The sequence below is a fragment of the Salmo salar genome, chromosome ssa12, assembly GCF_905237065.1.
Source record: "Salmo salar chromosome ssa12, Ssal_v3.1, whole genome shotgun sequence".
NCBI lineage: Eukaryota > Metazoa > Chordata > Actinopteri > Salmoniformes > Salmonidae > Salmo > Salmo salar.
The window spans coordinates 71,785,274-71,810,861 of record NC_059453.1 but is presented as its reverse complement, the minus strand read 5'-3'; the positions used below and the strand labels follow the sequence as shown (position 1 = coordinate 71,810,861).

Sequence of the window (25,588 nt, the reverse complement as noted above, 5' to 3'; positions counted from 1 at the left end):
TCAGCTAATTTCCATTATCATCAATACTCTAAAACATTTGTTAGGACAGCCAGAGCATTGAAGCTCTGGCAAAGATGGAAGAGGAGCTTGGTTTGTTGCTCTGCTCTGCTGTAGCCCCTGTTCTGACTGACTGATAGGGTGATCTTCCCACACACACAGGGGGAGGAGTGGGCCGATCAGCCACTGAGCGTTCAGACACGTGTGCAGCGACCTCTCGGGCCGTGTTCTACACCAATTTGACTTGCATGCGAGTCATGTCTGTGCCTCGCACCACGATCGGTGGCTTCCACGTTGACCTGATTCTGTCCTTGCTGTGGCACACCTGCCCCTGTGCTTGCCGGATAATTTGCATATTCAAATATACATCCGTAAGATATGGCAAGCAGAGCAGCAGAAAGAGAAAAAGACTGAGAGAGAGCCCTCATATACCTCTGTGCTTCCTCTGATAGTCCCTTATCTTTACATATGATAATCTGAGGTGCTGCAAATGAGTTCCCACACTGGGTATGAAACAACCCTAATCTCACAGTTCTCACAAAGTGATAAAAGTGGATAGTGACTGAAACATGATCTGTTCCCTTGTGTTGATGATAGAATGATAGACATGTCTTCACCTGTCGTCAGTTTGCTTATACATCAAACGCTAACCAAGAAGTAGCTAGAAGTCCTTTGTTACTGTGCCATTTTGGATACAAATTGCATGCTTGTCATCGCAGATGTCTTCAACTACATCTTGAGAAATATGTGAGAAGCAAACAAACAGGAGAAATGCTTTTTAAAAGACAACAATAGAAACTTTCTCTGTCAATCGTCTTCATAACTGCCATACTTACTGTTCGGATTCTGAGTGTTTTTCATCATGGCCGGATTTTCTGTTGAGAGACATGAAGGGGAAACGGAGAGAGCGAGAGAGCGAGAGAGAGAGAGAGAGAGAGAGAGAGAGAGAGAGAGAGAGAGAGAGAGAGAGAGAGAGAGAGAGAGAGAGGCAAAATAAGTGAGATGAGGAGAAAATAGAGAGCTTTTCCTAAAACTCATGTAAAATAACATCCCCCTGGTGAGTCTGTATTAATAGAGCTGTGAACATTGGGTACTCTGGCATAACAAGTTAGAGCATCAGTTAGAACAGTGGTCTGAGGGTGGGACAAGAAGGCAACAGCAGAGCTCCTATTCTAACAAACTCCCCAAACTGCTGTTCTTTCAGCATCCACATGTGATTTCCCCACAGTCCACAAAGACAGAGAGAAATCAGTGGTTTTGTGACAGCCCGCCTCTTCACTGCTGAGTCACTTCAGTGTAATCACTGAGGGTATTATATCTAAGGTGCTTGGAGATGTTCATCATTAAGATATGAGTACTGCTTTCTGCCAGTGGATATAGCATCCCATCCTTATACTCTATTATACCTGATGATGTATAATGAACAGTTAGCCAAGTGAGCAGAGCTCCAAATATCCCCCATGCCCCTGGAGAGAGAAGTGTCTCATTTCAAGGCCACGGGGGATGGTGCCAAGGTCACTCAATCACCATTTAGCTCCCCTAAGCATGAGTGGAAGCCATCTAGGATATAGACAGATAGCCTACACTCCACACATAGCCGATGACAACTGATCGGGCATCCGGGTGTTAAATAAGCATTAGTGCTCTTTCTACCAAAACGCTCCCCAAGGTAACACCTTCCCAAAGTGGCAGTTTCCCTAGAAGGAGGCTCTTTTTCGCCCTTCCAACAATTTGTACATTTCTGACATTTTCTAAATTGTGCTCACGGAAGGATGTCAAGGTGGGGATTTATAAATCATGGACAGATCGTTTCTTAGTTGCATTATAGCAGTGTAAGCACATTACCGTTGGGACACATGTCCTGTGAATATGTTAACCCTGGACACTAGCCCTTGAATATATGAACGCAGTCCAATTTACACTGGGTGAACAAAAAATGTGGAAAACATGCCTAATATTGAGTTGCACCCCCTTTGACCCCAGAACAGTCTCTACAAGGTATCGAAAGCGTTCCACGGGGATGCTGGCCCATGTTGACTCCAATGCTTCTCACAGTTGTGTCAAATTGTCTGGATGTCGTTTGGGTGATAGACCATTCTTGATACACACGGGAAACTGACGAGTGTGAAAAATTCAGCAGCGTTGCAATTCTTTACACACTCAAATTGCTGAGCCTGTCACCTACTATCATACCCCGTTCAAAGGCACTTAAATCTTTTGTCTTGCCAATTCACCCTCTGAATGGCACACACAACGGCTCAATATTCTCAAGACTTAAACGTCCTTCTTTAGCCTGTCTCCTCCCCTTCATCTACACTGATTGAAGTGGACTTAACAATTGACACCAATAAGGGATAATAGCTTTTCATTCCCCTGGTCAGTCTATCTCATATAAAGAGCAGGTGTTCTTAATGTTTTGTACATTCAGTGTATATCAGTTCCATCTCTTGCACAGCAGTTATCTCTAAAATGAGAGTAGAGAATATATAATACATAGGAGAAGTCATTCATCCTCGGAGCAGCGGATTTGATTAAAGTAGAGCAGCTATGAATGACAGGCCTCTGATCAGTTTTAATTCCAAAGGGCTCAAGGGTAAACACATCCAGGGCAGCAGGACATACAGTACAAGAGTAATAGAGTCAGCAAGCAGTCCAACTCCCACATCAACTAAAGCAAACTGGGACTGCGATAAATAGCACATCATGAAAAGACTGATCTAGCTTGCACGTGGTGGGTCGTTGAACAAAGAGGTGGGATGACACTGTCAACAAAAAATATCATTTATTATTTTATGGGCCTCTCGTGATTATTAGCAGTCAGTGTTGGAGAAAATGTGTACAATACACGCTGCTTGTGGGATTCTAATGGCTGTTGGATTTTTACTCACCCAGATCAGAGGCATTACTCACTTATGTAAATCTGCCTTTGTTGGAGAGGCATTGTTGAGTCATTTAGTGATACAATCACTTATTAATCATGCACTTAGTTTGCATAGATAATTCATATCTAAAAATGGCCACAAATCTCTTCTTTTTTTTTTTACATAAATGCAATGTTTAACACTTTACAGTATGTGGATGAATAATATTAACCATTGAAACACAATTTTAATGGTGTTTGAAATTTGAATAAGGATTTTCCTTTGAATAGTGGGAATAAAATATCCCATGAATAAGAATTAGTGTTAAGTCTTTGATTCTCTGCAATGCTCTCTAGGATTAGAGAATACGGTGATGAGTTTGGACACGTACCAAAGACGATGAGGCGAGTGTGCGTGTCCGTGGAGCCCAGGGGATTCTGGGCCGTGCAGCGGTACATGGAGCCATTGAGTTCGGCTGGCACTCTCTCCAAAATCAGCTCCTTCCCATCCCACTCGGCACTCCCGTCCAGCAGACGGCCCCCGACCCGGGTCCAGGTGAAGAGGGGCTCAGGGAACACCTCATTCTATCAACAGACCACCACAGTGTGTGTGAGGGAGGGAGGGAGGGACAAGAAAAAGTGATAAGTCCCAGCCAAGAGATTAAGAACAAAGGCTATATGAATAATACACGCTCTATTTCCCCCTAACGCAATGGTGAGTTAACAGCATGCATTAATAATCAACACTACATTTACAAAATGTTTCTCATTCTCATGCCTCTTCAGAGAGTTCCCCACACAGTTTTAAAATATTTCCCTTTTCAAAAGGGTTGTCATGGTTATTAAGAGGGCTATTCTCCCTCAGAGAATAAGCCTTCCTGCTGTCCTCCTCTGGATGTCTTTTCTGCCATCTGCTGGATACAGACATGTTATTAGAATCAAGTCAGCTGGAGAACACGTCAGCAGGGGAGGAGAGGGCGTTAAGTAGAGAGAGTGGTATGAGTGGTTGTGGTGCTCAAAGGTTATTCAAAGGGAACAACACATCATCAGGAATTATGATCCCTCCACACATGGTCAAAGAAGAACTGGCTAGGGAACTCTACTGAACTCTACTGAGGGCCAAATATGTTGCTGTCAATCATCTTGGGTGAAAGGGCACAAAGAGATTGACAAACGATTGACGTCTATTCCTGAAGAAAAGTGTGATGCAACAGAATGAAATTCCATTAAGATAAACTAACTGTTAGTGATAATCTGACTAGATTTTCTTTTAGCAATTAGAAATGTGACATCCCAGCCCTTTTAAAGAATCTACGACGACTTGACTCTTGCCACTTTGTGTGACCCATAGAAATGCTTTAATGAACTGAATATCTGCCTTGACTATCTGGTTTGTCATCGTTCTGACTAAGCTGGTGTGATTTGTGTCACCTTTCAAAAATGACTGTGCTGATAAGAGTTATTGAACCTCTGAATTCACATGATGACAGAAGCGAAAGGGGTTTGTTGATCTGGGATAGTCTCATGGCATAAGGTCACACCAAGATAAAAAAAAACCATTGAAAGGTCCGAGTGAGACCTTCCTGTCAAATATCCCCAACGGCTTTAGAGAAACCAAATTAAAAAGACCAGCCGCAATGAAAGAGTCAGTGCCTTTCTCATCTTCATATGTATTAACACAGATTGGGGTCTAAGCATATCAATGGAAAGAAAGGCAAAACCCCACACTGTGTGATTATGTATCATTCTGATACTATAAACCGTAGGGGATACTGATATCTTTTTTATCACACTATGAGAAGGCAAGAGAGGTAAAATATGTTTTAGCACTAAATCTTATCTACTGGTGAAACCCCAGAGCCTTGGTCCAGTGAAGGATAAGGGAGATTTACTTTGGGATGAATCTCCATGCACTGACGTCTGATTCCGAAGGGCCCAATTGGTTGTACGTCCCAGTCAAGCCTGTTTATAGTGACCATTCTTAACACTATTCAAAGGACAACTTCAAATACCATGAAATCAGTGGGTGGAGATACTCACATACATCTGCCCAGGTTTCAGCCTGCTGCACTAAACTAAACTTAAAGGCACCGGATCAGTGCCATGATTAGATCCTTTTCAATTCAAAAGTAGCAAACCAGAATAAAACAATGACAAACAGACACTTTATGAAAACAAACAATGCTATCATGTCCAGAAATTCACGAAGCAGTGAATGAACAGTAACAAAGGCGATTGGTGTGCTGGTCCATTAGCATGGCCTATCAGGATTAACCTTATCCTCTCTACCTGGCTGGGTCTAGCAAGCAGCACCACCACTGTGTCATCCCTATCCCTGTCACTGAGATGGGGATCAGCTAAATACCATTCACACTGCAGGAAAGATTGTCTTTTTTTTACAGAGGATGATAGTTAAAAAAAATAAAACTACTCCTAACTGGAATGCTCTAGCAGGAACAAACCCTCACTCTGCTCTGCTGAGGAATCCTCTAACAGCTTGACATGGATGCCTGTTGGCTTAAGGAGATAGACTTAAGAAAACAACAGAACATCAGAGAATTGGAGGTATCCATAAACAAACAGATTTTGGAAAGGGTTATTCATTTTTCATTGAAATAGTTTAATGCCTTGAGGCATAGGCAGTACGCAACAGTGAAACAGAAATGTGAAAAGATAAGAATATTCCCCCCAAAAATTCAAACCAGACACATTTTCCAATTGTGCACTTTTTCCACATTTTTTCCACAGTACAACAAACAGTATGCTAGCCTTAGACCGAGAAGACATATGGTATATCCCTCACCCTGTAAGAATGGTCACTATATCAGAAAACTCGTCAGGCTTAACTGCACATCTCCCCTGTCCCCTCCTATCCCAAACTGACATGGCTCTCCGGTTTCATAAACCCCCATGCACTTACCCCAGGAACCCCAGCGCCTACCTGGAATCCTTGCACAGTGATGCGCACCGTGTCCCCTACCTTTGCCCTGGTGGGGGTCATCAAAAGCTTGGGGCCCTTAGGAGCCGCTGGGAGAGAGAGAGAGAGAGAAAGAGAGAGAGAGAGCGCAAGAGAGAGAGAAAGAAAGAAAGAAAGAAAGAAAGAAAGAAAGAAAGAAAGAAAGAAAGAAAGAAAGAAAGAAAGAAAGAAAGAAAGCAGTGTCATCCCAGTGGCATGTCAAGTAAATCCAGGAGGCACCTTTTTATTTTGGAGAGGGGTAGAGAGGGAGAGAGAGGCGAATACAATTTCTTGTCAATTAAGGTCATGGTGCGAGAGGCTAGGGACCTCTATGTCCTTTCATCAACAGCTAGGACAATGGTGGATTTATTTCCCCTTGGAGAGAGGGGACTAAATTGGATAGATAGTCATTACTGGAGGAGAATCGGAGCTCCCCAGGAGGAGTGTGGAGGCAGCGAGATAAGGAACACTCAGAGAACCTTGTCTTGGTACAGACAGGAGTCCTCAGATGATATCCATTATGTTCCTACTGAAACAATGGACGTTTCAGGAGAGGGGAAATGGAAGCTTCCATATTCTTCACTTTCAGAGGGGCCTTTGGATTGTGTATGAGGCAGAGATTGAATGAAGACATTGAGTGATTTGCATATGATTTAAGATGTAGTGGCATCTGTTAATCTACTGTATGTAACCTTGTTAATGTACTGTACAGCACTGTAGCAGGAGGACAGAGAGTCATTCTGTGGTGATGTGGCCATCATCGTGGGTTAAATGGGATCTGCATGAACTGGTTCTGCATTGTTTGAGTTGATTAACAATTTCCCTCTAGATAACCATATAGAACGCCTTGATCCCGAATGTTAGACAATGAACCAAATACAAGTGATGAGATTTGGTTGGTCAGAGATGCACGCACAAGTATAGTTATTCAGGAACCTTACAATGGAACCTTACAATGATTCAAATTCACACTTTTCAATATAAATCAAGTGCTTGTTTCAATTGATGAGTGAAACTAAACTAAAAATAAAAATAGATAAATGACCTCAATTTCACCCATAAATGAAGTCATAAAGTGTTGGCCGAACCGAATGAAGCATCTCTTTTCTTGGGAAGTTACTGAATCTTACCCTGCATCTGGCTAATGGAATAAGAGTTCCTCTGTCACATTTGAAATGGGTATTGGAAATATGCATTGCACACATATATCAAGTCAGGGGACCCTTTTAGATAACAGGATCTCCATCCTTCTCTTTCTGTTGCTCTCTTCCAGAGACATGAATCAGATGGAGGCATCACGATGTAGAGCACGGAGTGGGGAGACAGACGCAAGACTAGCGATACACATGAGAGATTAAGAGCTTGTCAACACAATGACAACAGTGACTCACTACAGTTACTACGTTGAAATGAAATGGGGGAATGAATCTTGGGCTAGCTAAATGTGTAAGAATAATATATCTGAAGGAACTGGGCAGAACTATAGTCGAGCACCTCTATTGTGTTAGGCCTAAAGTAGCCATATCAATCATCGCCGCATAAATTAAAGATATGACATTGAACCAAGCTCATCATACACATCAAAATAACAGTATTTTGCTTTAAGTGGTCTCAAGTCCATGATGAAGATGTCACTTTGCCAGTTATCATGGGAGTGTGATTGCCACGCTGCCTGCTTCCCACCTCCCACTTTCCGTCTGAAGGGTATTTTCAGTATTGGTTTCATGGCGTCACAGTGCTTGCTGGCACCACCAAGAGGATGATGGCTGATTTCTGGGATCCACTCCAACAACGACAGTTGGTGTCCCACGTCATCACTTTTGATTAGGACAGCATGCAATGTGACTGACATACTGCGGCACCCAGGAGGGCCTCACAAGGAAATAAGTCCTGGTCTCCCAAGACGTCGGCCAGCAACCCAACCTCCTCACTTTACAGCATGGAACTGTTAGCACTGTGGGATGGGTCAGTGCACACACAGTGCCCTCAGTAAACAACAGCGCTCGCTGCATCAGGTGGGCTTTGTGATCCAGCCAAACATCAGCAGGCCTGGCCTCTGACTATACAGATTTGGATGACTGCAGAGAACTCCAAAATAGACAGAGAACCTGCAGTATTGGCTGGTTGAGTGGTTTGACTGTGTGGTAGAGAGAGCGAAGACAGAACCAACAATTTAAAAGGGGTGACTGTAGGATAATTGCGTCATCATCAATCCAACACTGTATAATTCAATGCACACATCCAACCCGCAGCCTGGATTGGACTTCATACAACAGCAAGATGAAAGTGGGATAAATATGGAGATGAGACGCAGGTGAATATAGAGACACACACACGCAAAGATGCACGCATGCACACACACACACACACACACTGCACAGACCAACACACAGAGCATCTGCTCTCTGATTATCAGTCTGGCGAGGAAATGACTGGTGTATGCAGCCGTGGATCATTTCTCAGCACTGTATATGAAATTATAATTCCTCCAGTCTTTTCATGCTGCTAAATAATAGACCATGCAAATAAAAAGAGTACTTTTAATTATTCAGATGTGCTGAGTTCATAAATTCTGGAATGGAGAGGCCCAGGTGAGAAACCCACAGAGGTGTTGCTCATTCTGAGAGGCTCCCAAGACCCCAGCCCAAATCCATTTGTAAGGCGAGCACGGAGCAGCTTGTGAATATTCATGAAATGTAATACAACATTGGTCGGTTGTCAGATTGTCGCTCTGTCTCATGTGGCAATATTAAATCTGTGAAATATTTATTACTTATGGGCAGTGCAAAGACTGACCAAATACACCTTGGAAAGCCATGGCCAAGGAAAGGGAGTGGGTGACATGTCCCAGGAGCAATTAGCTGGCTTTAACTGTATAATCAGAAGACCGAGTTCTGCCCAATCTGAGGGATGGATTTAAAATGTGTCCCATTTTAGATGATCACATTCTACCAGGATATAAGGATCTAAGAAATAATGTTTTGAAGTGGTGACATACATTTGCTACCTCAACACCTGTACTGTCTATTGTTGCATAGCCTACCCCAAGAGCTCTCACTCATACCACTCCAGTTTGAATCTGCTCCAAGCAGGTTTATGAATGCTATGAATTTCAAGTGTGCTCCAATTAAAATCAACTAATGCACATTTTCTGTTCTCTATTCTCAGGGTGTTGAGGAGGAATATCTGGAGAAGCTCTTTCCATCTCTTTAAATAACAAAGCTACTGATAATTGAATGGCTTGAATTGCAGCATAGAAAAAGCCTTGTGAAAATATGAAAGGCGTTGACAGTTAGCAAGGCTTTCTCTGGGCCTACATCCCTCTGGGCCGAGAATTTTTTACCATCAACATGTAACAATGGTAAAGAGGAGGCTGTTTCAATCATCACTCCAGCTATTTGTCTTGAGAAGACAGATAATACAGGTGTAGCATCTTAATTTGAACCAGTTTGCGACAGCAGAAAAATAATCCTGTAGAAACAGGACATTTGAATTATATTGATTAAAATTGACATTTTTGTAGGGGTTGACATTTTTCTTAAGTGAAAATGAAGTCTGGAAATTACAAACTTCAGAAGCCTTTTTAAACATCAAATACACTACAAGTTTTTAAATTCAGGCATAGCAGGAAAGTTATCCTGCAACAGGGCGGTCAAATTAAGATCCTACATCAGTAGATCCTTATTAATCTTTTCATGATAATGTTCTTATTCCTATGTGTTATATTCCTGCTTGGCATTGGAGCGTTAATATATGACAGTAAAAATATAAACAGGTTAAACATTTATTATTTGCACTATGCAGGCTCTTAAGCATTAAGCTGGCTCTTTCTCTGGCACATAGCCACTTGCCAGCCATGGAAGGCCCTAAACACTGGTCCTTCCATGTAGGTTGAGTATTTTTCCCGCTCCGCTGTTGTTGTTGCTCTAACCACAGAAACACTATGAAAAGCTAAAGGGCGAGCAACTAGTGCAGCCCCCATGTGTATCAATACAACACGGTGAGAAAGGGACACTAGCAGGAGGAGAAGGAATGTTAAGCCTTGAGACATGGATTGTGTATTGTATCCTTCTAACCCCCCCCCCAAAAGATATAGATGTACTATTGTAAAGTGGTTGTTCCGCTGGATATCATAGGTGAATGCACCAATTTGTAAGTCGCTCTGGATAAGAGCGTCTGCTAAATGACGTAAATGTAAGATGTAAAATGTGCCATTCAGAGGGTGAATTGACAAGATAAAAAATGTAAGTGCCTTTGAATATGGTAGCAAGCGCCAGGCTCACCAGTTTGAGTCAAGAAGTGCAACGCTGCTGGGTTTTTCACACTCAACAGTTTCCCGTGTGTATCAAGAATGGTCCACCACCCAAAGAACATCCAGACAATTTGACACAACTGTGGGAAGCATTGGAGTCAACATTGGCCAGCATCCCTGTGGAACGCGTTTGACACCTTGTAGAGTCCATGCCTCGACGAATTGAGGCTGTTCTGAGGGCAAAAGGGGGGGTGCAACTCCATATTAGGGAGGTGTTCCTAATGTTTGGTATACTCAGTGTATATTGTCTTCACTTTGATTATTTGTGGAATCAACTACAAACAAATAATCCCACAGTTACATTCCCTCGTTTATCCTTGAAACAATTTAAATGAAAGTAAAGAAACCTCCTCCAATACAGGACATTTGTTGAGATGATGTCATCATATTTAGAGAATATGGGATGGAATGATTTGTGTCAGATGTGGGGGTACACAGAGTCGCCTCTACATCGACATCACGTGGCTGGTTGTGTTTAAATTCTCATTTGGCTTCCCTTATTCAGGTTGACTTTTTCAATAATGGTTGTGAGTTAACTCAATCTAGCAACAGACAACTCAATGAATTGCACCGTCAGTCACTACTGAGTTTTGCATTTCACTCTAAACTCGCAATCTGCTCAGCTGTAACACAATTAAGCATCAAATGGAAATCTGTGTTGTTCGGAGTAGATTTGCGAGGGAGACATAAGGAGGCTTGAGAAAAGCATAGATTGAGTAAGACATCGGGGAAACAAGGAGAGAAGGGGAGAGGAGTGAGTTAGGGGAGGGGTATGTCTGTGTTGTACTCACCCAGTGTGACCTCTGTCTGCATGGGCATGGAGAGTGCTGGGTGCTTGACCTCACAGCTGAACATGGCATCATTGTCCAGTTGGGGGTTAAGGGTCCAGGTGAGTCTGGCCTGCACCAGCACAGAGCCATCACTCTGGGGGATGTGGGTGTGGCTGAAGTAGTAGAGTGGGTCAGTGCTCTGCACCCAACGGGGGAACTCCCGGCTCACCACAGTCTCTGGAATGACCTCTGTGGCAGGGCTGGGCTGCTGCTGCTGGCTCTGGGTGTGCTGGCCCGGGTTACGACCACGCTCAGGGCTCTCGGTGAACAGGCGGGCTGGTCGGCCCTCTGGATCCAACAAGGAAAGGGACCTCTGCAGCTTGGTGTCGTCCAGGTCCCTGCTGATGAGCGGCCTGGCACCCCGCACCCCCGCTGAGCCACCGCCGTCCTCTGCAACAGCTGAGGGGTGGATGTAGGAAATCACCTCTATCAACTCTCCATCTCGCTTAAAGTACACCTGAGAGAGAGAGAGAGAGAGAGAGAGAGAGAGAGAGAGAGAGAGAGAGAGAGAGAGAGAGAGAGAGACAAAAAGAAAGAAAGAGAGAGACAAGAGGAGAGAAAGAGAGAGAGACAACAAAGGGAAAGAGAGAGAAAGAGAGAGAGAAAGAGAAAAAAGGGGAAAGAGAGAGAAAAAGGGGAGAGAGAGAGAAAGAGAGAGAAATAGAAAGGGAGAGAGAGAGAGAGAAATAGAAAGGGAGAGAGAGAGAGAGAGAGAGAGAGAGAAAGAGAGGGAGAGAGAAATAGAAAGGGAGAGAGAGAGAGAGAGAGAGAGAGAGAAAGAGAGGGAGAGAGAAATAAAGAGGGAGAGAGAGAGAGAAAATAGAAAGGGAGAGAGAGAGAGAAAAATAGAAAGGGAGAGAGAGAGAGAGAGAGAGAGAGAGAGAGAGAGAGAAGAGGGAGAGAGAAATAGAAAGGGAGAGAGAGAGAGAGAGAGAGAGAGAAAAAAAAGGGAAAAGAGAGAGAGAGAGGGAAAGAGAAAGGGAGAGAGAGAGGGAAAGAGAAAGGGAGAGAGAGAGGGAGAGAGAGAGAAAGAGAGAGAGAGAGAAAGAGAGAGAAAGAGAGAAAGAGATGGAGAGAGACAAAAAAGGGAAAAGAATAGGAGAGATTTGGGTTGAATTATATCCCTTCTAGTATTCTTATTACAGCTTCAAGTGGTGATAATGGGCTGTAGGTACTCAGTCACCAGTGAGCTGCTGAAGAGGAGATGTGTCAGAGCTTTGCTCGGTGCTGGTGTTCAGCCGGGCTTTTCTGTGATATTACAGGAGTTTCCTCACTATTTCATGGGGGCATTTAAGATCCCTGGTTGGTAAATATCTTGACAGGGAATTCAAGGGGTGACTCCCATTTCAACACATAACCTCCAGATATTAGCTTTAACATCAGGATGCAGCACAAGTGCCCGTGGCATTGCTAGTTGTGAAGCTCCCTACTCATACTGTGATTTTAGATGTTCTCTTTTCTTTATTTATTCGAAGACAAAAATGTGACTCGCAGTCCGTTAGGGGACCTTTGGACATTTGGAATCAATTTGCAAAAGTATTGTTAGCCTAATATAGTACATTTCACGCCATTGTTTGGCTTTTCTGTAAAAAGAGATCGTTGAGGCATGCTTTGATTTGATGCCACCTCAGGGGCTGTTCACTCTGCTGGGTAAATAGCAGTAATGAGTGTAAACAAGTGTGACGTAAGGCCATGCTCCTGGGGGCTGATTCTCTATGGCTCCATATGAACAGATACCAATAGGGAGAGAACAGATGACCAGCACTCCTCCTAACATGAACACAACACTTTCAGGTTTATAGGCTTTCAGCTACAGCACATCATAGACAGTACAGTACATAGCTATTGATTGAACAATGAACAAGGGATTTAAATGACTCCTCCATATGGTGCATGTATCCCTGCTAGTAACATGATAATACAGTAGTACTACAGTGTATATTGTATACAGCAGTCACACAAATATAGTTTTCTGTGTTGAGAGCCTTAACTATAAATCAACTGATCAGTGCTATGTTGACTTCCTATGTACTGTGTAGGCCTGCAGAAGTAGGATCTTAATTTGACCTGTTTTTCACAGCCAGCAGGAAAACAATCTTGAAGCATAAGGACATTTCAATTATAATTAGAGATTTTTTGTAGGGGTTGATACATGTTTTGTTAGGGCAAATCAAGACTGACATTTTAAAGTGGAAAGGACAAACTTTAGAATACTTTTTCAACCTTGAGTACACTACAACATGTATTCCTATTTCTGGACGAAGAGTTTTTCTTCAATGAGTTGGACGCGAGGGATATACTGTTGACACCCGACCAGGCCCCGATCCCCGTGATTTGCTGGAGAAGGAAATGGCGATTCCGAGGCAAAAGATCAGGGTGCCTTGTGAGGACCAGGCGACGAGTGGCTAATCTGCCTTTGCCCTCCGTTCTGCTAGGTAATGTTCAATCGCTAGAAAATAAATAGGACGAACTGAAAGCACGTAAATCCTACCAACGGGAAATTAAAAACTAATATTTTATGCTTCACCGAGTCGTGGATGAACGACGACATTAAGAACATAGCGCTGGCAGGTTATACACTCTATAGGCAAGACTGAACAGCTCCATCTTGTAAAACACGGGGCGGGGGCCAATGTATTTATGTAAACAACAGTTGGTGTACGATATCTAAGGAAGTCTCAAAGTTTTGCTCGCCTGAGGTGGAGTATCTTATGATAAGCTGCAGACCTCACTTTTTACCCAGAGAGTTTATCCGTTTTTTTGCGTAGCTGTCTATATACCACCACAGAGCGAGGTTGGAACTAAAACCGCACTCAATGAGCTGTATTCCGCCTTAAGCAAACAGGAAAACGCTCATCCACAGGTGGCGTTCCTAGTGGCGGGTGACTTTAACGCAGGGAAACTTAAATCAGTTTTACCGAATTTCTATCAACATGTTAAATGGGCAACCAGAGGTAAACAAATTCCAGACCACCTCTATTCCACTCACAGAGACACGTACAAAGCTCTCCCTCGCCCTCCATTTGGCAAATCTGACCATAACTCTATCCTCCTGATTCCTGTTTACAAGCAAAATTTAAGCAGGAAGCACCAGTGACTCGATCTATAAAAAAAGTCATCAGATGAAGCAGATGCTAAACTACAGGACTGTTTTGTTAGCACAGACTGGAATATGTTCTGGGATTCTTCCGATGGCATTGAGGAGTACACCACATCAGTCACTGGCTTTATCAATAAGTTAATCGAGGACGTCGTCCCCACAGTGACTGTACGTACAGTACATACCCCAACCAGAAGCCACGGATTACAGGCAACATTCGCACTGAGCTAAAGGGTAGAGCTGCCGCTTTCAAGGAGTGGGACTCTAACCCGGAAGCTTATAAGAAATCCTGCTATGCCCTCCGACGAACCATCAAACAGGCAAAGAGTCAATACAGGACTAATCAAATCAAATCAAAGTTTATTTGTCACGTGCGCTGAATACAACAGGTGTAGACCTTACAGTGAAATGCTTACTTACAGTCTCTAACCAATAGTGCAAAAAAGGTATTAGGTGAACAACAGGTAAGTAAAGAAAAAAAACAACAGTAAAAAAACTGTGAAAAATAACAGTAGCGAGGCTATAAAAGTAGCGAGGTTACATACAGACACCGGTTAGTCAGTGTGATTGAGGTAGTATGTACATGTAGATATGGTTAAAGTGACTATGCATATATGATGAACAGAGAGTAACAGTAGCGTAAAGAGGGGTTGGCAGGTGGTGGGTGGCGGGACACAATGCAGATAACCCGGTTAGCCAATGTGTGGGAGCACTGGTTGGACGGTCCAATTGAGGTAGTATGTACATGAATGTATAGTTAAAGTGACTATGCATATATGATAAACAGAGAGTAGCAGCAGCGTAAAAGAGGGGTTGGGGGGGTACACAATACAAATAGTCCGGGTAGCCAATTGATTACCTGTTCAGGAGTCTTATGGCTTGGGGGTAAAAACTGTTGAGAAGCCTTTTTGTCCTAGACTTGGCACTCCGGTACCGCTTTCCATGCGGTAGTAGAGAGAACAGTCTATGACTGGGGTGTCTGGGGTCTTTGACAATTTTTAGGGCCTTCCTCTGACACCGCCTGGTGTAGAGGTCCTGGATGGCAGGCAGTTTAGCCCCAGTGATGTACTGGGCCGTAAGAACTACCCTCTGTAGTGCCTTGCGTTCGGAGGCCGAGCAATTGCCGTACCAGGCAACCGGTGAGAAGGTCAGAGACCTGACCATGTGGTGCAAGGACAACAACCTCTCCCTCAACGTGATCAAGACAAAGGAGATGATTGTGGACTACAGGAAAAAGAGGACCGAGCACGGCCCTATTCTCATTGACGGGGCTGTAGTGGAGCAGGTTGAGAGCTTCAAGTTCCTTGGTGTCCACATCAACAAAAAACGAACATGGTCCAAGCACACCAAGACAGTCGTGAAGAGGGCACGACAAAACCTATTCCCCCTCAGGAGACTGAAAAGATTTGGCATGGGTCCTCAGATCCTCAACATTTTTTACAGCTGCACCATCGAGAGCATCCTGACGGGTTGCATCACTGGCTGGTATGGCAACTGCTCGGCCTCCGACCGCGAGGCACTACAGAGGGTAGTACGTACGGCCCAGTACATCACCGGGGCCAAGCTTCCTGCCATCCAGGACCTCTATACCAGGCGGTGTCAGAGGAAGGCCCTAAAAATTGTCAAAGACTCCAGCCACCCTAGTCATAGACTGCTCTCTCTGCTACCACACGGCAAGCGGTACTGGAGCGCCTAGTCTAGGTCCAAGAGGCTTCTAAACAGCTTCTATCCCCAAGCCGTAAGACTCCTGAACAGCTAATCAAATGGCTACCCAGACTATTTGCACCCCCCCCCACCCACCCACCACACTGCTACTACTCTCTGTTATTATCTATGCATAGCCACTTTAACAACCTTACATGCATGTACATAATTATCTCAATTACCTCGACACCGGTGCCCCCGCACATTGACACATTGACTCTGTACCGGTACCCCCTGTATATAGCCCCGCTATTGTTATTCACTGCTGCTCTTAATTATTTGTTTTTCTTATCTTTCTTTTTTCTTAATTTTTATTTTTTATGTATTTTCTTAAAACTGCATCGGTTAAGGGCTTGCAAGTAAACATTTCACTGTAAGGTCTACACCTGTTGTATTTGGTGCGTGTGACAAAGCAATTTGATTTGATTTGAAGTTTGTATTTCCTGCTGTGCAGGAAATGTCTTTCAGCAACAGGCCGATCAAATTAAGATCCCTCACTTGTATACCTGAAATTTACAGTCATCAAGGAAGATCAAGAGTGCTGTATGTTCTGACATGTATTGACCTCAACGCCTCCAAAACTGACTCCCTCTATTAACTCTCAACTAATCACTGTACCAACTAATCATTGTACTTACTCCCACCACTACCTATTACCTACCTTCACAATAAAGAATACTTTTGTTTGGGTACTATAGAATTGTGTATAAAAACACAATTTGTTAAGAAATGTGGAGAAACAGGATAGTGTCATGAACTTGAAGCATTAATGTGTGTGTTTTGTCTTATGTAACTGGTGATGGAATGGCTCAACCTGGCCTCAAGGCAATTCGTAAGATTTGGTACGTAAATATTTTCTCCTCCATTTAGTATGATACATTACGTTACGTTAGATTACATTATGAATGTCTTACCAGGTTGAACAATTGCATGATGTAAATTTTCATACATCTTGGAGAATGTATAGTATATATGTCTTTCCATGAGACATGGTTGTTTGTTGGGTCTTAACGACAAATGAGAATTATGGGGAGAATTTATGGTGGTGCTTAGGAGAACTAACGACAAAGAATAGGATAATTTACATAAAAGCCAGCCTGGAATGTTTCTAACAAAATAACTATAAAAAGCATATGCATGACCATGGTAGCAATTTAAAGAGAACACTTTGGAGATTATAGGGAAATTATCAGACCAAAGGTTAGGACACAACAGTTCACCTGACACAAGACTGATTCCAAACACTACAGTGTTGATTTGATGTGCATTTTACATTCACTGTACTTTTCACAGCATTTGTCACTAATGAAATCTGAAAATACTCTGGATACATTCACTAACATAATAACAATATTCATTAACATTTTGGAATATAACGTGCAAAATAAGACTACCTGCTGTCTATTGGTGGCTACACATCTCTCCAAACAGTGCACAGTTCCTAAGTAATTTCAATGCACTTTTATGACTCAAGGAAAGACTTCAACTATTAGGTGATTTTTTTGAGGAACTGAAGCAAGCACGTGTATAGGTTTTTGTTTGGAACACAGCCCTGCGTCCCCACCATCACACAATTACTGTAAACGTACCATTAGAAATCACAATCTGGGTCAGGTGGGCATCACTCGAAAACGTATTTTATTCCCAACATGGCTAGATAAGATAGAAAATATGATCTTACATGGTTAGACTTTCAAAAGGCACATCAGACAAACAGATTGTAATTTTGCTGGGCATAGAATGGAGTCATGAGTGCATTTAAGTGCTTGTTCCGCAGCAAAAAACATAGGTAATTCTGTTCAGGATAATCCAGGGTATAACGCATGTCATCCTTGTAACTGTGGATCAAACATCGCAATCATAAACGTTAATACTGTAAATTACATGAGTTTTCAAATAAGGAAATATGAAGTGCACAGTTTTCTTGTATGATTTTCAACCTGTATATGGGATGACAAGGGCTGTGAGTGGAAAGGGCTACGTAACCTTCGGTCTTTAGTAACCATACCAAATGTAACATATCAAAATGATTGGAGGTTTACGTAAAATACCAACCGTCTGTCCAGGGAGTCCAGGATGAATGGCTGCCTTGAGATTTGAAAAAGCTTGAATCCACAAAGCACCTTGCTTTTATCCAGAACATATAACAAAATCAAGCTCTAGGATGTGTCCTTCCTATTTAGAAAAACATCTCAAGATTTGCAGAAGCAGTGGCACATTTGGTGCAGTCCCATCTGTTGTATGCACTGCTGACCAGTGTGGGGCACTATCTCTCCTACTTTCCCAAACAATGAAGTGAGTGCTGTACCAATTGTAAGTCAGAAGGATTCATACAACTCTTCTGTGCATTCAATTTATTTATTTACTGTTTTCTTTAGAAATACATTTTGACGAAGAAAACTGTTGCTTTGAGGTTGTTTTGTACTCAAAGAATCATTGCATGTTATTCAAACCAATAAAATGATATCTTGTGTAAGGTCTGGAAGAGTTGCATCATTTGGACCTCAGGTGCCAGTGAGAGAGCATCATTGTGGATGTCTATATAATCCAATTATCATTTGGGATTATATAGATAATTCCGGACTCACACATACAGTGGGGTCCGGAATTATTGGATCCTTGATAAAGATGAGCCAAAAATATATACACATACTGAGCTATATTGTATGCTAATTTTTTTACATTATATTCTGAGGAAGAGATTTTGTAAAAAAAATTATTGAAAAAAGATTGGGGTCAAAATTATTGGCACCCCTGTTTTCAATAGTCTAGCACCCTCCACTTGCGAGGATAATGCCATTCTGAAATGTTTTATGAGATTGGAGAACACATTAGGAAGGCTCTTAAACCATTCCTGCATACATAGTCTTTCCAGATCCTTGATATCCTTCGTTTCACTTATGGACTGCCCTCTTCAAAACAAACCACAGGTTTTCAATGGGGTTCAAGTCCGGAGACTGAGATGGCCATTGCAAAATGTTGATTTTGTGGTCAAATAACCATTTCTTTGTGGATTTTGATTAGTGCTTGGGATTATTCTCTTGCTGGAAGATCCATGTATTTTTTGCTTATCTTTATTAAGGGTGCCAATGAATATAGACCCCACTGTATATACATGATAGTCAGTACTTTCTGGAAGATAGAAAGCTTTAAAAGTAGGTTAAATCATTGAATAGTAATTAGTCAGTATTGTATTGGTTTACTATGCATAATTTACAATGGGAAGAGTACCGTTTGTTACATTTCATGGATTCCATTTTATGAAATCCTCTCTCACATTATGACAAAAATACACTGATCAATTGAATTTTCCTTTGAATTTGTGAATACACTTTCGGTAAAAGAAATTGAAATTGATATCCTGATATTCATCCTGATAGTCAAACTGATCCACCTACCAGAAATACCTAATCCTCACGTTTTCACTAGGCTTAAAGGGGCAACCAGAAGTTGCTATGTCCATTTTGACTTAAAATAATGATATGTACCCATTGATTATTGAAGACTGTAACCTATAAATACCTCATGAGCCCATCAGAACTCAAAATATAAGCTTGTTTTTCTCCAATGTTTGTAAACAAAGTAAATGTAAACAAACACTATATAGCCTCAAAACTATCATCTGTTTATGAATTTGAGAGTCTTTACATTTCTCCAGCCCCATCCCTTAGCTTTTATTCTTTTGTTATTGCCACTTTAATCAGCATACTAGAGGCAATGAAAGCCCCATTGTTATAGAGATGTCTTTAGGCTGGCTACTTCTTTTGGTGTCTGCATATGAGTCTTGCTGCTGGCTGTAATTTAGACAGTGGGCAGTGGTAGCTGTGTTGTAATGAGAAGCTATTTGTGGTTTTCAGTGGTCTTTATGCATGGTCCTTTATAGTGGAATAAAGTGATTATCAATCACGCCTCTGTTCTACATCCCCAAATGCATCAGGGTCCAATGTGTTCAGACAATGGAGCCAGAGCACACACCACCAGCTTCATTCGGATTCGAGAGAGCTTCGACAAACAAACAAAGATGTAATTCTGAACGCCCGCCCAAGCACAATGCCTTGGTGTTAGCGAAATTAAGCTGGTGCGGCACGAGGTAGGCTCTGCAATCCGCCTGTGAATAGACAGTGATGAAAAGCACCTGCACTTCAGATACTGCCAGCCTTAACCCCTTCGCCCTAACACCTTAATTCCAAAGCTCATTTGGAAGTGTAACAATAACCCTTTCTCTTCCCCCAATGGCCCAAATACACCTTAATGTTGATACAATCAGAGGGACAAGGCAGTAATGTACATGGTGACAGTGTGTGTGAGAGAGAGAGAGAGAGAGAGAGAGAGAGAGAGAGAGAGAGAGAGAGAGAGAGAGAGAGAGAGAGAGAGAGAGAGAGAGAGAGAGAGAGAGAGAGAGAGAAAAGAGAGAGATTAAGCAATAGTAGCCATGACTTAATCATCTCTCATAATTAGCTGACATTATCCTTCCTCTTTTCAATCAGTAGTTACTTGTGCTTTGAGCATGCTGTAATGCCTGTCACAAGATAACTATTAATGCTATATGATTGGCTCATTAAAAGTATCTAAAATTGAAGATGATACACTTTTTACAGTACCTAGCGAAACAACAACACTCTTGTTGCTTGTATAATCTCTTCAAAGCACACAAATTCATCTTTCTGGTGAATAACTGGTGAAAGAAAGGAATGGATGTTCACAACCCAGTGCACAGCTCTTATATGACATAGCAGCCATTGATTACACTTACAAGCTAACCTAAAAAGCTCCCACACAGAAACAAATGATGGCTGATCACATAAGCTGCAATGTGAAAGTCTATATGGTAACCAAAACACTGTTGACCTCTGTTAAATGGTGTATGTATAAACACAGAACATGAGTTGATAAAGATTTAGAAAAGCATTTAAGACTGGGAAAATAGCAAACAGAGCCCACAACAGCTCGTTTTGTAACAAGCTCCCAGGCAACAGCATTGACAAAGAGCAAATGTGTTTCATCAAAAGGCAGAATGGCGTTTGAAGTTGCAGTCACAAAACCCAGGCCAATACAGTAGTGCTGCTGGAGCAGTTCCTGATACAGCTAATAATGGGGTTTCATAATACCATAACTTCAAATAACAACAATTAATGACATAATGAGAATACAATGCCATTATGCTCTATACTTTGGTTAATGACATGTTACAAATAAAAACTACTGGTTGATGAAGCACTATGTAGTATGGTGCATACATATTTTAGGTTAGGTCCCATATTTTTGGCTATTATATTGCCATGATTCGTTTCTAATGTACACATAATAAGCAACTAAAAAGTCTGCAAACATGGGATATACTATGCTGGCGAGTGTCTCTTGAAATAAACCCAAAACGATTTCTTCTGACTTAACTTTTTTATTTATTAATGTTTTCCTCCACTGGTTAAGGACCACAGCAGTATATCTCCAAGGAGATGAAAAAGAGAAATGTGCAGGATTGGGGAGTCGAGAGGCACTCCTGTTATAAAATACATCTGTGAACACTGTCAGAATTTGTTTACTGGGTTTTGATTTAGTCCTACAGCACTGGGCAACTCTGGCAGGGTGATTAGCTCTCCACAGAGGCATTACAACTTATTCTGGAGTCAACAAAAGTACTGTATCCTCTAATATTTACAATCATAGCATGGTCATGTTACAAACACAGACACACTTTCATTTAGTACTTCATGTAAATATACAGTTACTTGTTCCATTTCCTTGGAGACAGCTCTCCTTGTCAACCAGTTTCTTAATCATAACTCTAAACTGCCCACTCCTACCACTCAATCTTCATCCAGAAAGGCTGCTTCTTTTGTTACCTCACTTAACCTAACATGAATTGATATGTTTCCTCTTAATGCTTGAACCTCTAAGTGTTTTTGTATTCAGTCCCTGATCTAGGATTGTGCTGGTTTATATCAAATCACATTTATTTATATAGCCCTTCTTCCATCAGCTGATATCTCAAAGTGCTGTACAGAAACCCAGCCTAAAACCCCAAACAGCAAGCAATGCTGGTGTAGAAGCACGGTGGCTAGGAAAAACTCCCTAGAAAGGCCAAAACCTAGGAAGAAACCTAGAGAGGAACCAGGCTATGAGGGGTGGCCAGTCCTCTCCTTGCTGTGCCGGGTGGAGATTATAACAGAACATGGCCAAGATGTTCAAATGTTCATAAATGACCAGCATGGTCAAATAATAATAATCACAGTAGTTGTCGAGGGTGCAACAGGTCAGCACCTCAGGAGTAAATGTCAGTTGGCTTTTCATTACTGATCATTGAGTATCTCTACCGCTCCTGCTGTCACTAGAGAGTTGGAAACAGCAGGTCTGGGACAGGTAGCACGTCCAGTGAACAGGTCAGGGTTCCATAGCCGCAGGCAGAACAGTTGAACAGTTGAGATGGGACTACATAATCCTCTTGTCTAATTTCACACAGTCTAACAGTTAAACGAATCAAAGTTCAAAGGTTAAAACATGCTATTGAATGATATTGAATGGTCAAAATGACCTCAAGAGGTTTTAGGGGTTCTGTTAGGCCATATCAAAATGCATTAAGAGTAAGATTTTGTCGATTAAGCCCTTTTTCTAAATAGCAAGAGTCAGATTAACTCATAGACACCATTTGTACGTCTCTTCGTGCAGTTTGAAGGAAATTTTATGAAGGTAATTTCGCCTGCCATTGCTAACTAGCATTAGCGTAATGACTGGAAGTCTACCGGAACAGCTAGCAAGCCTTAACGGACCACTCTCTGTGAATCATTGTCACGTCCTGACCCTAGTAAGATGTCATTTTCTATAGTAGAGTAGGGCAGGGCGTGACAGTGGGTGTTTTTGGTTGTTCTGTTTTCTATTTCTATGTTTTAGTTCTAGTTGTTCTATTTCTATGTTGGGATTGTTTGGGGTTGATATCTAATTGGAGGCAGCTGATCCTCATTGCCTCTGATTAGAGATCATATTTAAGTAGGGGTTTTTCTCTTCCTGTTTTGTGGGTGATTATATTTTGTGAGTGTGTTTGTTCCTCCTGCGTCACGGTTTGTTGTTTAGGCAGTACGTTTATCTTTGTTATTGCATTAACTTTCACTAACTAATAAATATGTGGAATGAAAACGACGCTGCATCTTGGTCTGCTCCTTCAAACAACCGTGACAGAATCACCCACCACCAAAGGACCAAGCAGCGTGGGATGGAGCAGCAGGAGAAATGGACTTGGGAAGAAATCCTGGATGGGAAAGGACCCTGGAGGCAGGCTGGGGAGTATCGCCGACCAAAGGAGGAACATGAGGCAGCGAAGGCAGAGAGGTGATACTATGAGGCGCTATATCCACCCAGAGACAAGTGCGAGAGGCAGCCCCCAATTTTTTTTGGGGGGGGGGCACACGGGGAGTTGGGCAGAGTCAGGGTGGAGTCCTGAGCCAACTTCCCGTGCTTACTGTGGGGAGCAAGTGACGGGGCAGGCACCGTGTTGTGCGGTGATGCGCACTGTGTCGTCAGGGCGCATTCACAGGCCGGTGCGATCTTTGCCCGCACCCTGCAGTTGTCGAGCTGAAGTGAGCATCCAGCCAGGGCGGGTTGTGCAAGCCATACGCTCCAGGCCTCCAGTGTGCATCCATTGTCCAGTACGTCCTGTGCCTGCTTCTCACACTCTCCTTTCAATGCGCACCCATAACCCGGTACAGCCAGTGCCTGCTGTGAGCACTCGATCCTTAGTGCGTCTCCCCAGTCCGGTGAGACCGATTCTTGCTCCTCGCACTCTCCCTCCAGTGCGCCTCCATAGCCCAGTACGTCCTGTGCCTGCTCCTCGCACTCTCCCTCCAGTGCGCCTCCATAGCCCAGTACGTCCTGTGCCTGCTCCCCACACTCGCCCTGAGGTGCGTGTTACTAGTCTGGCGCCTCCTATGCCAGCTCCACGCATCAGGCCTCCAGTGCGCCTGCCCAGTCCGGGGTGTCCTGTTCCTGCTCCCCGCACTCGACCTGAGGTGCGTGTTACCAGTCTGGCGCCACCTATGCCAGTCCCACGCGTCGCACCTCCAGTGCGCATCCCTAGTCCGGAGCCTCAGCGGCGGTCTGCAGCCCAGAGCCCTCAGCAGCGGTCTGCAGCCAAGAGCCTTCAGCGGCGGTTGGCGGTCCGAAGCCTCCGGCGATGATCCATGGTCTGGTTCCTCCGGACATACAGAAGCGGGGGGATCAGTGGGCGGTGGGGGTACTACGCCCGGAACCAGAACCGCCGCCATAGACATTAGTCACTCACCCTACCCTCCCTTTGTGTTTTTGTGGTTGTTTTGTTGGGTTTTTGTTTGAACTTGGAGTCTGCACCTTTGGGGGGGGGGTGTACTGTCACGTCCTGATCCTAGTAAGATGTCATTTTCCATAGTAGAGTAGGGCAGGGCGTGACAGTGGGTGTTTTAGGTTGTTCTGTTTTCTATTTCTATGTTTTAGTTCTATTTCTATGTTGGGTTTGTTTGGGGGCGGCTGATCCTCATTGCCTCTGATTAGAGATCATATTTAAGTAGGGGTTTTTCTCTTCCTGTTTTGCTGGTGATTATATTTTGTGAGTGTGTTTGTTCCTCCTGCGTCACGGTTTGTTTTGTAAGTAAGTTTATCTTTGTTATTGCATTAAGTTTCACTAACTAATAAGTATGTTGAACGAAACCGACGCTCCATTTTGGTCCGCTCATTCTAACAGCTGTGACAATCATCCAATAGTCTTCTATAATTGTCATATTTGCCACAGAGCTTTTAACACGTCGGCTACAAAGGAGAGCAGAAAGGTAAAACAACTATGGAATTAAAAGTTAAAGGAGAAGGATAGGCTACAACGACCAAGAGTCAACAGGTAGGCTGCTACTTATATTCTGAATGAAGTTGTTGTTTGCATGTGCAACAGTGTAGGTTCCGTCACTCTCTTCGCCTCAACCCGGGCTCGAACCAGGGACCCTTGCACACATCAACAACTGACACCTCACGAAGCATCGTTACCCATCGCGCCACAAAAGCCGCGGCCCTTGCAACGCAAGGGGAAACCCTACTTCAAGTCTCAGAGCGAGTGACGTCACTGATTGAAATGCTATTAGCGCGCACCACCGCTAACTAACTAGCCATTTCACATCGGTTACACATGCGCTTTCTAGTCCTACACAGTTAGTCTCAATTAGCCTAGCTAGCTGAACTAGCTTCTCTCGGTTTGATGCAGTCAAGACAGGTACTACCTAATCATATTGGATGAAAAATAATCTAGTTTTGGCAGCTATTATTCTACTATAGCGCAAGTCGGCATGGTAGGTTGCTATCTATCTCTTGTCTCGCCCTCCTCCTGGTTCCCTGTTCTGTCTCACACTCACAGAAGCCTACACACAGCACGGTCCCTGCTAGAGCGTCACCTCTCTTTACCTCCAGTCCCTCGAGGTTAATAAAGTAGCTTATAGAATTTACTTTTCTGCTGCTTCCCTTGCTCGGCTCAGATTGTGTCTAGTTGTCCTCGGATCCATTAGGAACGGGTCTCTATATTAAAATGTATTCATGCAAATCGGGTCCGGATGGGAAAGCCCCAGGTGTGAGGCAGCTTGATGTACAAGTACAAACCCTGGACAGGACACTAGTCTATCGCAGGGCCGTCACCACAATCTGTCTCCTTATGTAACATGTACCCTCTATATTACCTTATATGTATTTAGACAGATTAGTCTGACCAAATCCACTCGTAGAATCATCAGTGATTTGATGAGTCATAAAACTCCTGACCAGATCCACTGACACCCATCTTTGAAACCAAATGACTACCCCACTGCATGAGTTGATTCTCTGCATG

At 43.1% G+C, this 25,588-nt stretch overlaps 1 protein-coding gene across 2 annotated transcripts in view; it reads right to left on the bottom strand.

The window, feature by feature from the left end:
* The window catches only part of LOC106565900 (immunoglobulin superfamily member 21), a 298,252-nt gene that overhangs the window by 1,795 nt on the left and 270,869 nt on the right, over positions 1 to 25,588 (bottom strand). The window contains exons 6-9 of one of the 2 annotated variants that reach the window (XM_014133564.2): positions 10,917 to 11,412; positions 5,778 to 5,884; positions 3,250 to 3,442; positions 834 to 872 (exon numbers count right to left, since the gene is read on the bottom strand). In XM_014133564.2, the coding sequence (XP_013989039.1) occupies positions 834 to 872; positions 3,250 to 3,442; positions 5,778 to 5,884; positions 10,917 to 11,412 (835 nt within the window). The remainder of the gene's footprint in view (positions 1 to 833; positions 873 to 3,249; positions 3,443 to 5,777; positions 5,885 to 10,916; positions 11,413 to 25,588) is intronic. The other variant, XM_014133565.2, reaches the window with a different exon arrangement.